General features: G+C 39.1%; 1 protein-coding gene across 4 annotated transcripts in view; it reads right to left on the reverse strand.

Moving 5' to 3' along the window:
• Positions 1-4,488: 4,488 nt before the first annotated feature.
• The window catches only part of HACL1 (2-hydroxyacyl-CoA lyase 1), a gene marked incomplete at its 5' end in the record, with an annotated part of 47,232 nt that continues 35,322 nt past the window's right edge, over positions 4,489-16,398 (reverse strand). For all 4 annotated transcript variants that reach the window (XM_080714960.1, XM_080714962.1, XM_080714961.1 and 1 more), the window contains 5 exons: positions 4,489-4,546; positions 8,244-8,430; positions 9,332-9,439; positions 11,071-11,229; positions 16,170-16,324. In XM_080714960.1, the coding sequence (XP_080571086.1) occupies positions 4,514-4,546; positions 8,244-8,430; positions 9,332-9,439; positions 11,071-11,229; positions 16,170-16,324 (642 nt within the window). In that variant the 3' untranslated portion in view covers positions 4,489-4,513. The remainder of the gene's footprint in view (positions 4,547-8,243; positions 8,431-9,331; positions 9,440-11,070; positions 11,230-16,169; positions 16,325-16,398) is intronic.

Below are 16,398 nucleotides of genomic sequence, written 5' to 3' on the forward strand. Positions count from 1 at the left end.
AATTTCCCAGGCTAGTCTAAAACTGGAGATGCTCCTGCCCAGCCTCCCAGGTCGCTGGGATTAAAGGTGTGTACAACCATACCCAGCTGCTGAGCTGTTTTAATTAGCTATCATGAGTTCGCATTCAACTATTATTCAGTAAATGCCTGCAGAGCACTGTGCCCTGTTTTCCAGAAAATGTCTAGCTTGTGGAAGTAAGAACTGCTTAGTTAAAAGGGAAAAGTAGGGTGTTTCCCATTCACTAACTAGGCAGCTATTCCAGCCAGTGTTCTCTTCTTGAAGGGCTTGTCTTCCTAAAAGGCAGCAGTACTTATTGAATGCTTTCTGTGTGTCAAGAATAGATTTCTGGATGGCTTTTTGAATCTTCAAATAATCCCCTGAAGTATGAAAGAAAATTAGTAGAGGAACTAACCTGAGAAATAATTTCCCCTTTCTCTAAAACCTGGATTCTGAATTTTCCTAACTAAAGAAAAATAGCATAATGTTTCAAATTCAGTCTTCTTTAGGTACTTGATTATTACTTGTACCAGGATCACATAAAAGTATACATTATTAAACTAGGAGAGGCAACCTATTTTATTAAAGTATCAACAAATAGATTCCTTTTAGAGGAGTTTATTCAATATCTTATCCTTGTAAGAAACAAATAATATGAGACTAAATGCAAGATCATTTTAGAAAGAAAACAGTCAATGGGCTGTCAGCTAAGCTGGTGTTTGTACATTCAGACTGACCTCTGCTGGACAGCTCAAAACCTGACATTTTGTTTCCACACGTGATAATGTAATTAGGGAAGGGGTATTTTTTCTGAATTATATCTAGTCTTTGAGGAAAGAGTTATATGGTTCAATTCCAAAATATTTATATCAAGTTCTCCATACTAACTTATGGAAAACTTTTGTACTGTGTTTGGCTGCCAGAGGCAAGCGTCGTGGGCACAGGAGGACACTGGTGAGGTTAATGAACTACATAGTGAGTGCTCCCATGCAGCTCTAGCTCTCCACTGTACACTGAAAAGTACAGAACAAACTGACATCGTGGTGCACTCCTGTAATCCCAGCACTTTGCAGGCTTAAGTCAGGAGGAGCGCAAGTTTAAGGCCAGCCCCAGTACCTTAGCCAGACCTTGCTTCAAAAATAAAAATAAAAAGGGCTGAGGATATAGCTCAGAGGTAGAATGTTCCTGGATTCAATCTCCAGTAACAAATAAATAAATGTTCAGAACAGTACTTGTGGGAGTGGGCCTGAGCAAGGGGCCTGTCAGAGGCCCAACTACAGACCCCTGCAAGTATCCAAGGCTGTAGTCTACCCCTCTGTGGTAGTCACTGTGCCCCAACTTAGCCGATGCTGGCAAGTCTGACAGGGACGAGGCACACAAACTGAAAGTTATTATGAAGTCCTGTGCTTCAATCATACGAATCACAAATAATGACTGACCCTGAAAATAAGCGATACTTTTCTCTCTCTCTCTTTCTTTTTCTTTCTTTCTTTCTTTCTTTCTTTCTTTCTTTCTTTCTTTCTTTCTTTCTTTCTTTCCTTTTCTTTTCTTCCCTCCCTCCCTCCCTCCCTCCCTCCCTCCCTCCCTCCCTTCCTTCCTTCCTTCCTTCCTTCTTTCTTTTCTTTCTTTCTTTTTGCAGGTCTGGGATAGAACCCAGGGGCATTCGAACTCTGAGCTACACCCCCTGACCTATTTATTATTCTTTATTTTGAAACAGGGTCTCACTAAGTTGCAAAGGGCCTCACTAAGTAGCTGAGGCTGTCTGCGAACCGTGATCCTCCGGTCTCAGCCTCCCGAATGCTGGGATTACAAGCATGCATCACCACAGTAGGTTATACTTTTCATTTCTAATATTTAAATATGTTTTGATAAAAATTTTACCTATCACCAAGTTGTACTAAAATCTGGGTTTATTGTCTTTCTTCTCTGTATGTGTCCACAAGTATAGTGTACTTCCTCACTTGGCTCATTCCTCTATATTTTTGCAGTTGTGGGGACTGAAAAGCCTGCTAGGCAAAAACATTCTATCACTGAACTACACCTGCAGCCTCCATTTTACTTCTCCATTAAATATTTAATGCAATTTTAATTTTACAATGACAGGCCATACTTTACATAATCAGTGTACTACTATTAAATATTAGTTATTCCTAAGTAAAATCTTGTTGAATCGCTTTTCATATAAATATGTGACCAAACAATTTTATTATTTCTTTAGAACATATTCTGTAAGTAGAATCACTGGGTCAAAAGTTATGGGGTATATATATTTTTAATATTTTGAATATAAGTACTGCTAGAATGTACAAAGGTACCAATTTCAACTCCCACCAGTATTGCAGGAGTCTCCATTTCACTCCATCCTTATCTGAACTTAGAATGATTTAAAAAGTGCTTTGCCAAATAGGCCAAGATCCTGATTTTCAGAATCACTTACATATTCGTATTTATTCATACTCGTGTGTGTGTGTGTGTGTGTGTGTGTGTGTGTGTGTGTGTGTTTTGCTGGGGATTGAATTTAGGGACATTCTACTTCTGAGATATACCCCAATGCCTATTTTATTTTTTATTTGGAAACAGCGTCTTGCTAACTTGCTAAAGCTTCACTGAATTGCTGAGGCTGGCTTTGAACCTACAATCCTCCTGTTTCGACCTCCCAAGACTGGAATTACAAGTGTGCAACACCATGCCTGGCTTCATACTCAAACTTTTATTAGCATTTGTATTTTTTTATGAATTATACATTAATGATCTCTAAAAACTTTCCTACTTATAAGAATTCTTTATATAGTCATGCGCCACTTAACAATGGGAATATTCTAAGAAATGCACCCCTAGGTGATTTCATCATTGTGCAATTACAGAGTATATTTACATAAACCTACATGGTATAGCCGACTTCACACACAGGATATAAGGAGTGTGTGTTTGTATGTGTGTGTGTATACATACATACATACATACATACATACCTCCTAGGGCCATGATGAACAAAATAGCAGATGATTAAATGAAGCACAAGAGAAAATGATGCAGTCAAGCGACTCAGTAAATATGATTATGTATAAGGCTACTGCTAACATAACATAGCATACTATAAACCATATTAAACTTTTTTATGTGTAATCTAAAATAAAAAGTACAGAGTAAGTATATAAATCAACAGCAATCATTTATTATCATTAAGTATTATATATTATACATAACTTTCCATGTATATTTTTATATGATGAGCTGTGTAGTGTTTATTCTAAAATCATGATAAATACATGAGTAATGCATTGTGGTATTAAGCTACTGTGGCCATCACATTGCCAGGTGATAGGAATTTTCAGCTTTGTTATAATCTTGTGGAACCACTGAAATAAGTGTGGTCCATTATTGATCAAAATGTTATATGGTACATAAGGTTGCTAGTCCAAATGTAGTCTGGAGTTATTAGTTTGTGTATGGTGTGACTTCTCCTTTCAGGAAAAACAACAACTCATAAAGTATAGGACAAGCCTCACTAAATACTAAACTACAAAGTCATCAAAAGATAAAATATAAAACAGTGCCTATATACCTTAACTTAATAAAGATGTTCTATATCAGATAAATCTTAAGAGCTCTTTTTTCAAAAGATGTTTTTAAAAGATAAAGTTTTAATTTTAAGGATGGATGTACACAAACAAAAATGATGTGTATCTCAGTAGTTAGAATGTTATAATGCTGGCCAGGCATGGTGGCGCACGCTTGTAATCCCCGCGCTTGGGAGGCGGAGACAGGAGGATCATGCAGGTTCGAAGCCAGCCGCGCGCGCTAGTTTAGGAGACCCTGTTTCCAAATAAAAATGTAAAAATAGGTCTGGGAGTGTAGCCCGGAGGTAGAAGGGCTTCCAGGAACCCCAATACCACCAAAATAAATAAATAAATAATAGAATGTTATAATGCTATTATTTAATAAAATCCTTCCTTTTCATCTGTAAATCGTTATCTTTGTGAGAGAATACTCTTAGCTTTCCCTCACTGTAACAAAATACCTGAGAAACCAACTTTAAGGAAGAAAGATTTATGTTGGCTCATGGTTTCAGAGGTTTCTGTGCATGGTTCCTTGGCTCTGTTGCCTTTAATCCCATGGCAGAGCAGTGCATCCTAGTGAGGAGCATATGGTGGAAGGGGTCTGCTCAAGTCATGGTACCCAGGAAGCAAGAGTGAGGAAGAAGGGGCTGAGGTCCTAATATCCCCTTTAAGGGCGCACCCCAATGATCCAACTTCCTTACACTAGGTTCTACCACCTAAAGATTCCACCACTTTCCAACAGTGCCACAGGTTGACAACCAAACCTTGTGCATATAGGTCTTTGGCGGACATTTAAGAGCTAAATCACAACAAATATTGGTAACTTAGCTGTTTTTAATCAATTACTACAAAATGTAATTTTAAGACTTTTTTATTTTCTTTGTACAATTTTAGGATTATAAATTCTACCTTGCAGGAAAGAGAAATTCCTCCAGATCATCCACTGGCATCTTCCTTTACATATTAGAGCGGGTGAGCCAGTGAAAATCCTAAAAAAAGAAAAGACAACATTCAATCAAAAGAAACAATCATCTAAAATTATAGCCTGATTTTTTTCTTGCTTGTTCTAAAATCTTAAAGTCTCAGACAATTATAATAGTAAAATGAAGTTTGTTTTAGGTCTAGTATTTTCCCCCAAAAGGAGCTAATAATCCTATAGTGAACCCTGTTGGCTGGTCCTATAAAACAACCTGCAATGGCTTTCTGGGTCTTCTTCTACTGACAGTAATCAGGCCATACACACACACACACACAAACCTAGAGTATGAAAACCAGAAATGCATTCTAAAAGGAAGAAGAGATGAGGGAAGCTCACAGAAGGCTGAGATCATAGGTCTAAGGAGAACGTGGATAGGAAGACCTGTGCCACAGAATCCTTTTCTAGGACTAACAGCATCCTATATAAGTGACCTGGACACAGGGCACTGCAGAGATTTAGGTGTTTTCTATATTAGAGCAGAAAGCATCATTACACTGAGTCAATAGCAAATGGCTGCTGAACAAACACTCAGTGAAAAGTAATAACTTGGAAGCTATAATACCTGTAGAATTCCACTGGAAAGAAAATAATGCTTTCATGGTTTCATTCAAGAGATATAAGAAAAATCCTCACAGAATTCTAAAGGAGAAGAACTTGCATTTTTCCAGAAATACCCAAACAAAATTCATAGAAAAATGATAGATCAATGGAAATGGATCTTTAGAAGGGTAAATTCATGAACAGAGATGGGTAATTCACTGGGTTCTTCTGTGACTAACACAGCTTTCAAGACTATTGTTATTACAGTATTTTTTTTTTTTTTGGTGGTACTGGGGTTCCTGGAAGCCCTTCTACCTCTGGGCTACACTCCCAGACCTGTTTTTACATTTTTTATTTGGAAACAGGGTCTCCTAAGCCAGCGTGCACGGCTGGCTTCGAACCTGCGCGATCCTCCTGTCTCTGCCTCCCAAGTGCGGGGATTACAAGCGTGCGCCACCACGCCCAGAATTACAGTATTTTCAGGGCTCTTAAAGTGGTTTCCTAGTACTTAATACCAAGAGGACAACCTAGGTTGTAAAACTCACATTCCAGTCACTACAATGTAAATTAATAAAATGGCATAAGTTAAAAAACCCATCCATTGGGTGTCTGACTGACAAAAATCATTTCAACAAATAGAGCTTTTAAGGAAAATAAGGCTAGGAGGTAGCTCAGTGGCACTGTGTGTGCTTAGCATGCACAAAGCCCTGAACTTTAGCATCAAAAAATAAAACAAAAGTCAATCAATAACCCACAGGGTACAGAGTAACTTCTGAAAGGTGCTACCCTACCTTCAAACAGTCTGCCTGCGCCACAGAAATTCTTGCTAGTGCCATCCTCCTATGCCCTTTCTGTGCTCATGGCCAGGTTTCACCTTGGGCACCCCTTCTCTTGGCTACATGGTAAATTTCAGAGTCTCTTGATGTCTATTTTACACAAATAGAATTTCAGATCTTTCAGACAGGGTTCTTCTAAACCCTGATGAGGAATTATTTACTGATGGCAGTGCTTTTGTGAGGGAAGGAGTACAGTATGCAGGCTATGCCATCACCACACCCTTTGAGGTGAAGGAGGCAGAACCTTTGCCCCCCTCCACCAGTGCTCAGCGGAGCTCAAAGCCTTGACAAGGGCCCTTATTATGGCAGAGAAAAAGAGGGCAAATATTCATACCAATTCAAAATATGGCTTCCTAGTTATCCACGCTCATGCAGCCATCTGGAAGGAAAGGGGACTGCTTACATCATCGGGATCCCCCATTAAACATAAGTCCGAAATTCTAGACTTATTAAGGGTGGTCCCAAAACCCAAGCAAGTGACTATCTTACATTGTCTGGGTCATCAGAGGGGAACAGACCTTGTTTCTCAGGATAATAACTTAGCTGATAGACCAGCACAAGAGGCTGCCAGCTGTCCATGTCAGACATTCTGCCCTGTCCTGTGGGAAGGGTCCCTGCTGCCTGATGTGAGACCAGTGTATTCCCAAGAGAAAAGCGCTAAAGCCCAGCAGCAAGGATGTAAGATGGATAGTAGGGGATGGTGGATTAAGTCTGACAATAAACTCTGGGTTCCCCAGAGCATACAATGAAAGATACTTAAAACTCTCCATCGGATGCACCATTTGGGAAGGGATAATTACTTAAAAACTGGCTTCAAGATTGTTTACCAGAGAAAAGTTACAGGAGACTATGAGTCGCATTGTGCAGGGATGTGAAATTTGTCTTAGAAAAGCTATATGGAAGACCTTTCCTAACTCAAGATATAGTCTTAGATACAGAGTCTCAAATATTAACAGACTATGTTACCCAATTGGCAACATATCAACAGGTCTTAAGTAAACTTCAAACAGTGCCAGAGGAAAAGGGTAAATTCTGTTTTGTCCAGGTGACCTGGTACTCATCAAATCATCGAAAATCTTTATTCCAAAGCCTATTTCAGGTCTCCACAGCACTAATTTCTGGATTCATGTGGTGCAAAATAAACTTAATAGAATTTCAGATAGAATTCTATATTTTATAGTCTCCTTCTTCCTTCTCCTTCTCCTCCTTCTTCATAGTACTGGGGATTGAACCCAGAGGCATTCTACCTTTGAGCCACACACCCCCAGTCCTATTTTTTATTCTTTACTTTAAAAGAGAGTCTCACTAAGTTATGGAGGGTCTTACTAAGTAGCTGAGGTTGACCACAAAACCTATAATTCTCCAGTCTCAGCTTCCCAAGTATTGGGATTACAAGCTTGTGCCACCACGCCCGGCTGTATTTTAGTTTCTGAATTAGTTACTCTATTATTTAATTATTGTTCAGGCATCTGTTTCTGCTCTGCCTTGTTCAAAAAAAGAAAGAGCTTCCATAGTGGATATGTGTCTGTGAACTAATAGAGAAAGCACTTGAAAGAAGAACCTGCTCTGAAGAGTGGCTGGCACATGAGGGGGAAGCAGGAAGGACATGTGAGGAGGCAACTGGTACGACCAGAGTGGGAAATCGAATATGGAAAGCAGCTTAGTGGGGTGGAAGAGAAGCGCATAGCACACTGCCATTTATCTGACTGCTAGTCTATAGGGCAGCTTTGCTTTAGAGGTTAAAGTAAGTAATGGGGGGTTTAAGTGCACAGATTGTTCATTACAGTCTCGCTCTGTGCTCCCTCCACTCTGCCTTCCAGCCACTCTGGCCTTCTTTCAGTTCCTCAGATGCGGCCTGCTCTCTCTGCCAGAGCTTTGCACAACTTTTGCCTCTCCTCTTTTGCTGAGTTGTTCATACACATCTTTCAGACCCCAGTGTAAGCACTGCTTCCTCTGTGAAGCTTTCCCTGTAACCCCAACATGAATTGGATTCCTCTGTTCTATGTTTGCTTAGACCTGGTGCCCTTTTCTTTGAAGCAGTTGCCTTGCTCTGTCATGCAGCATCCAGTTAAGGGGTTACTGGGCTATCCTTTTCCCATATAAAAATTATAAGCTCTTTGGAGTTAAGGGCTGAGCCTGGTTTTGCTTACCATGTTATTCCTAACACAGCATACCTAAACATATCTCAACAAATATTAATTTAACAAGCAAATGAAACAGCCAAACTCAGAAATGTTTAGAAAGAACTCTGGATAACAGAGGGGATTCATTTCTGGAGGGAGAAGGGACGGGAGTAGATGCATTTCTTGCTTTCTATTTAGCAACATTTACCTGAGCCTTCCGTGTGCCTTGTGGCTCAATCATGATGTTGATAAGAGAGGGTGTAGTTGTGTCTGCCAGGGTCTGCCTCAGAGATTTTTGGAGTTCTTCTGGTGTTTGTACAAAATACCCTTTGCCTCCAAATGCAGTCATAATTTTCTCATAATGTGCATTTGGCAAGAGACACATTGGAGGGGCCCTGAAAAGAAATTCATGAGTCAATGAAATTTAAATCTTAAAGTTCTATAAAACTCATTTTCTTAAAAGACTTGTGAAAATACTTAAGCTGAGATAACATACTTTTGTCTCTAATACTTAAGCTGAAATGCCAAGACACGAATTTTTGCCTATATTTTTTAGCATCAACATAGCCATATCCAAGAGAACTTTCTGTGGTGATGGAAATGTTTTACATCTAGATTGGCAGTCACTTGTTGCCATAAGCACTAGAAATGTGAGTAAACTGAAGAAGTGGATTTTTAACTTCAATTAATTTTAACTAACTTTAAGTAGCATTATGTGGCTAGTAGCTACTATACTAGATAGCACAGACTACACTACTGTTATGAATCCAAAAGAAAAAGGAATGTAACTGCAAGACAACATCAAACAACACATCATATCTAGGAGGTGTTAACATACCAGTACGCTGTTCCACCCCCAGGTTGGCTCACTAGTCTTGTCTTGTACCCCATGGTCTTAGTTTGGCTCTATCAGATGACCAAGTTTAGCTAAGTGGTAAAAGGAAGGAAGACTTTTGGATCATAAGTAACATGTAAACATCAATATTCCTCCCCAATGTAGAAGACATTTTAGGATTTGGAGGCCGTTTGCAGTAAGCCCTATTATTAATAAGGCTTAGACATGATACTCATTTGAGTCTTTGTAGCTTCCTTTTCATAAACTATTTTTAAAGCACCTAATCATGGATAGCTGTGCAAAGAGGAACCCTGAAGACAGGGTTCCTGCCCTTTAAAGGGGCTCCCACTAGAAACAAACAATACTCGCACTATGTAGGCACATTCCAATACAGCAAGCTTTTAAAAGAGAGATTGAAACAGATGAGAGAAAATAAATACACATTGTTCTGGGTTACTCACACTGTAGTAGGGTCTTGAAATTTTAACATTTCTTTCCAAGAATCTGTATCAAAACCTTGATAAATTCCATTATTGTTAACCACCAAGAGTATGATTGGCAAGTTATACCTAAAAGTGAGAGCCCAAAACAAAGAGAACCATTCTTTATTTGAAATCAATTTCTTTTCTTTAGGAGGAAATTTTAACTTAAAAAGAATTTTCTATAAACTTTTTGTAATATTAGATGAAAGCCTCCGGGTGTGGTGGCACACACTTGTAATCCCCACGCTTGGGAGGCAGAGACAGGAGGATCAGGCAGGTTCGAGGCCAACAGCTCTGGCTTAAGAGACCCTGTTTCCAAAAAAAAAAAAAGTATAAAATAGGTCTGGCAGTGTAGCCTGGAGGTAGAAGGGCTTCCAGGAACCCTAGTACCAGAAAAAAAAAAAAAGAATATAAAATCATCAGCAAAAATATGGAGTGGTAGAAAAAATACAAGATGAGGGGTTGGTAGGCCTGGTTCTACCACTAGTTAGCTGTGGTTCTCAGTCAAATCACTGAAACTTTTCTGAATCTTGGTTTTCATAAATCTAGATGGTAACAAGAAAAATATTTTCCCTACTTACTACCCTCTGAAGTACTACCTGTAATAGGTGGTAAGAACACTGAAACATACCCTTCTATTTATTGAGCTCCTCACAGACAACCAACCCCTGCTAGATGCTGTGAGAGATACATATGATTAGCATTTTTAATCTACACTCAAGTCACTGTGCCTATGCTTTCCCATGGTACAATCAGTAGATAAACAGAGTAATAATGTCCTAAACAGTAGAGCAAAGACAAAAAAGCAAAAACAGCTGATTAAATTTTAAAAAAGAATGGGCATTTTATTTCCTACAGATGGAAGTTCTGAGGGAAGGTGGTAAAGACAAAACAAAACTGCACACTGTTCAACAGCAGGATTATGGTAATTATTTGCTCTCTGTGCTATAAGGAATCATTATTCTCTAGAAGGCTGACTTCCTCACAGATCAACATATCTTGGTTGTCAATACAGATTCTAAGAGACAGTATTTTCCCCTGATCTTGAAAGTTTAATATGCCAAATATATGAAAACCCCCAAACATGATTTATAAAATCCCTAATCATAGCCCTAAGAATAAAATGGTATTAGTTTAAGTATAGCTAGCGGGAATAAAGTCCTCATACTTCTACAGTAGGAGCCATCACTACTGAGTTTCTCCATAAATCCTCATAACTACAAACATAATCGACATGGCTCACATTCACTTATCTCATTTGTTCTTCACAACCTCCCTCCAAAGTAGGAACTACTGCTATCCTATTCCTATTTTAGAGAGGAGACTGGGGCTTTGTAAAATAACATAAATAAAAACCATGTAGCCTTACAGATGAAACCAGCATTGCAATCCTGGCCACCTGTCCCAGAAGCTGTGCTCTTAACTACTATTCTCTGTAGAAAATAAGCTTCTCTCAAGCACATTTTTTAGTGACCTCAAGGCTACTCCCTACCATCTTGCAAGCTTTTTGTTATCTAGTGAGAAGACCATGAACACACTTTTTGGAAGCAAAAGACCCAGGGTTATTACTACTGGGGTCCTCTGCACATAGTGCAGTCCTGTACACAGAGCGCCTGGCACATGGGAAAAGCTTTGCAACTGTTTGTCAGGCAAGTGGGTCTTGTGTGTAATTTTTCACATTTAAGAAAATGAAATGCTCTGATTCAGAACTGTCTTACCTGCAAATGGTTTCCACCTCCATGCCAGAAAACCCAAATGCACTGTCGCCCTCCACACAGATAACACGCTGCCTGGGGTTTCTATCTTTAGCTACCAGAGCAGCTGCAATAGCAAATCCCAAACCAACTCCCATTGTTCCAAAAGTGCCAGCATCAAGTCTGTTGGGGAACAAAGATAAAATAAAACTCTCTGATGAATGTCACTGACATTGGGGTTGGCACAAACCTTTTGGTCATAATTACAAGGCTCATAGAAGAATAAAAAATGTTAATACATTCTATTTCTTTAATATACAAGTTTTAGACCATAAGAAATTTATTTGTCATGGATAAACAGCAAGAAAGGAAAAATCTACTCATCACTGCTTGGAGCACTGTAAACATATCCTTAGCACTCCAAGTATACAAATTATCACTTGGTACAAAGGACATAATAAGCATAAGAGCTCTACAAAACCTCACCTAAGAATTCACTTATATGTCCTTATACACTAAATATGTTTATTTCCCATGTTTTTATTATACATTATTTAGTTAATTTTTTTTCTTGGAATATAATTCATTTAGAAATTCTTACATTCAAAAAGTACTGTTTTTTTCAGTACTGAGGATTGAACTCAGGGTGCTCTACCTCTAAGCTACACCCCCATCCTTTTTATTTTCATTTTGAAACAGTGTTCATGCTAAGTTGTTAAGGGTCTTGCTAAGTTGCTTAGTCTGGCCTTGAACCTGCGATCTTTCTGTCTTAGCCTCCCAAATACTGGGATTACAAGCATGTGCCACCACACCCAGCTAAACACTGTCTAAATGTCTGCAGGACAAATATAAAAGATGTCTAGTCATGTATTATAGTGATAAAGCTGATTTCTCTTTAAGAGTTTGGTAAATTAAAGGCAAAGCTCAAGCTATGTAATCCCAGTACTTGGGAGGCTGACACAGGAGGATCACAGGTTCATAGCTAGCCTCAGCTACTTAGTGAGGCCCTCTGCAACTTAGTGAGATTCTGTTTCAAAATAAAGAATAAAAAATAGGGCTGAGGTGTAGCTCAGAGGTAGAATACCCCTGAGTTTATTTATTATTATTATTATTATTATTATTATTATTATTATTATTAATTTTTGGTGGTACTGGGGTTCCTGGAAGCCCTTCTACCTCCGGGCTACACTCCCAGACCTATTTTTTACATTTTTAAATTTGGAAATAGGGTCTCCTAAGCCAGCGCGCGCGGCTGGCTTCGAACCTGCACTATCCTCCTGTCTGCCTCCCAAGCGTGGGGATTACAAGTGTGCGCCACCACGCCCGGCACTACCCCTGAGTTTAATTCTCAGTACTGCAAAAAAAAAACCAAAAAAAAAAAAACCAAAAAAACAACCGTATATATAATGTTTAGTTGTGATATGCCTTATGAGAAACTGGAGAAAATCCCATTAATTAACCAGAATATAAAATAAACTCTCACAATTTCTTATACAATAACTGGTTTCAAATTTATCCTCAAAGATTAAATTACAAAAAATAGCTATGTGATTAGAGGAGGTCTATCTAAACAGTAGATCTATGTGTTGTTCCTCCCACTGTTAGCTGAATGGCATGACACAGCAGAGGCAAGGAGGTGCCCAGTCAGTTCTTAAGGTATTAAGTCAGAAAGGTCAGAGTTTACAAAGTATGGCAACAGCTTTGTAAATCCCCGCATCATGACAGCTGAAATTAACAGAGCTCAGCAAAGGCTAAAGCTGAGAGTGTCAAAAGGCCTGCCTTGACAGCTTTGTGCCATACAACTCCATGGGCATAGGAATAATTTGTCCAAAGTTTAGTGACCAGGGAGAGTGCGGGCTACAGCCAGGAAATGGACCATCACAGAGCGAGGTCTCAAATCAGAAGCTGGATGCAGGGTTAGGAGCAAAACACTGACAACTCTTCTCATTAGTCAGTGAAGAGGTACAGCCTTGGAACCATAATGGCAGCTGGCTGACAGGTGAATGGATGTGCTGCGCTCCACATCAGCCTGGGCAAGCTGGCCCTGGAGAAGGGGGAAACACAAGGGCCTGACCGGTGGGGTTCTGAGTCAACCGTGTTCAGCTTTCCCTGTACCACAGAGGACACTCTACCTCCAGAGGACCCCCATCTCACTCCTTGATTATGTTTGTAAAGAAGCAAAACTGTTAAGAGCTGAAGCCTCCCCTAAACTACTCCCTAATGCCATTTCATCCCTACCTCTATGTGGGTACCCACCAGTATAAATTTAGCGTTTCTTATTCCTATGCATGCTTTTATACTTTTCATCCATATTTGAGTTCATAAATAAAACTTGGATTTGCTTTAAAATATTGTAGTATTAGAGAGTATTTGACTGTAGCTTGTTAGTTTTGGTTAACATTGGTTTGTTTATGTTGATTCAAGTAACTCTTGTTTATTCAACTGAATTGTTGAAGCTAGACATGGTAGACTGTAATCTTAGTACTTGGGAGGCTGAGGCAGGAGTATAGGTTTGAGGCTAGCCTCAGCAACTTAGTAAGACCCTCTACAACATAGTGAGACCCTGTTTCAAAGTAAAAAACAAAAACAAAAAAAGGGCTGGGGGTATAGCTTGGAGGTAGAATGCCCTTAGGTTTAATTCCCAGTACCAAACAAAATTATGAACACTTATCAATTGAATTCACTGTGAACTTTTCATATATACATATATATTCATCATGCATTGATCATGTCCACTCACCCTTCTGCCTTCTCCTGTCTTTCTCCTCCTTCCTCCTAGTCTTCTTGCCCATCCCTAAGAGTCCCTCTTCTACTCTCAAATCATCTTTCTCTCATGCTTTATAAAAAAAGTTTCATATATGAGAGAAAACATGAGAAACTTGTCTTTCTAGGTCTGGCCTGGCTTACTTCACATAACATGAGACTCTCCAGTCCCATCAATCTTCCTGCACATATGATGATTTCATTTGTCTTTTATACTTTTTTTTGCGGGTCTGGGGATGGAACCCAGAGGCATTTGACCTCTGAGCTACACCCCCTGCCCTATTTTTTATTCTTTATTTTGAAACCGGGTCTCACTGAATTGCAGAGGGCCTCACTAAGTAGCTGAGACTGTCCACGAACCACCATCCTCCAGGTCTCAGCTTCTTGAATGCTCGGATTACAAGCGTGCGCCACCACACCCAGCTTTATACTTTTTTTTGTGTGTGTGGTACTGAGGATTGAGCCCAGAGACATTCTATCTCCAAGTTATACCCCCAGCCCAATTTTATTTATTTGAAAACAGAGTCTCACTAAGTTGCTGAGGCTGGCTCTGTCTCCCTACTACTGGGATTACAAGTGTGCTCCACCATGCCTGGCTGATTTCATTCTTCTTTATGGCTGAATAATCTCCACCATGTATATATACTATATTTTCTTTATCCATTCATTTGCTGATGGGCACATTAACCTGGCTAGTGTTGACAGTGCTGCAATAAGATAGGTACATAGATGTCATCTTTGAATGTTGACTTAATTTCCTTTGGGCATATACTCAGAATTGGCTCAGCTGGATTGTACAGTAGTTTTTACTTTCTTGTGGAATCTCCATATTGTTTCCCATAGTAGCTGTACTAGTTTACATTTCCACCAACAGTGTGTAAGGATCTTTTTTTTTTTCTATATTCTCACCAGCACTTGCTATTATTATTTTTTGCCGTACTGGTGATTGAACCCAGGGGCATTGTACCTCTGAACTACACCCAACCCTATTTTTTATTCTTTATTTTGAAATAGGCTCTCACTAAGTTGCAGAGAACCTCAAAAAGAAGCTGAGGCTGGCTGTGAACCTGCAATCCTTCTGTGTCAGCCTTTCAAGTACTGGGATTATAAGTGTGCACCACCTTGCCCAGTGCTTATTTTTAATAGTGGCTATTTTGACTTGGGTGAGGTGGAATCTCAAGATGATTTTGTTTGTATTTTCTGATGGATAAAGATGTTGTGCTTTTTTTTAAAATGGGGATTAAACCCAGGAACATTCTACCTCTGAGCTACACTACCAACTCTATTTTACCACATTTTGAAACAGTCTAAGTTTCTGAGGGTCTCATTAGATTGCTCAGGATGGCTGTGCATCAGCATCCTCCTGTGTTAGCCTTCCAAATACTGGGATTGTTGGCATGGGCCACCATGCCCAGCTGAGCACTTTTTCAATTTTTCATATATCTATTGGCTATTTGTACTTCTTCCTTTGAGAAATATCTGCCCGTTTTGACTGGGTTGCTTGTTATTTTGATGTTAAGTCTTCTAGTTCTTTATATATTATGGATATTAATCTCCTGTCAGATGACTCGCTGGCAAAGATTTCCTCCCATTCTGTGAGCTGTCTCTTTATTCTGTTGATTGTTCCTGTTGAATGTTGTGTGTAGAAGTGTTTTAATTTGATGCAATCCCATTGTCAATTCTTACTTTTGTTTCCTGTGCTTTCAGAGTCCTATTCATGAAACCATTAGCAGGATCAGTACCTTTAAGTGTTTGTCTCATGTTTTCCTCTAGGAGTTTTAGAGTTTTAGGTCTTACATTAAGGTCTTTGATCCATTCTGAGTTAGATTTTGTACAGGGCAAGAGGAGACAAGTTTCAATGCATGTAGATATTCAATTTTCCAGAACCATCATTGAAGAACTGTTCTTTCTACAATGTATATTTTTGACACCTTTGTCCAGAATCATTTGGCTGTAGATGCATAGATGTTACATTGGTTTATGTGTTTCATCTATTCTTTCCTTCTATTGATTTTGAGTTGGGTTTGTTCTTGCTTTCTAATGCCTTGAGATGCATCATTAGATTATTTATTTAAAATATCTATTTTTTTATGAAGGCATTCCTTGCTATCCAAAATCTTTGAGTTTCATCAGGCTTATGTGTCTCAAGTATTGAATCCCAGCACTCTCCCATGGCCACCTACCTGAACATGCAGATATACATCTGCTTTGGTTCTATATCTCATGGAGAAGTAGGTAAGTGCTGGGTGTCTCTATTCTACTACCTTGCCCTTCCTTAAATGTTTACTTAACTTGCATTATGGAGGTTTTCAAATTAAATACATCATAATTAATTGGCATATACTTCTTGGATGTCTTACCTGTGACGAGGAAGGTAGTTCTGAAGCACAGTACGTCCAATGTCCATAGTATTTGCTCCTTCACTTATCACAAAACAGTCTTTGGGCAGTTGTTCTTGAACATGGTAGAATACTGTATAATAATTCATAGGCAAGGATGTTTTGGAAGCTAATTCCTAAAACAGTAGAGGAGAATACACTCTAAGACTGGGATACAATGAAAATAACTAGTACCAATAAGCTACTATCA

This window comes from Muscardinus avellanarius (genome assembly GCF_963383645.1).
Source record: "Muscardinus avellanarius genome assembly, chromosome: 18".
NCBI lineage: Eukaryota > Metazoa > Chordata > Mammalia > Rodentia > Gliridae > Muscardinus > Muscardinus avellanarius.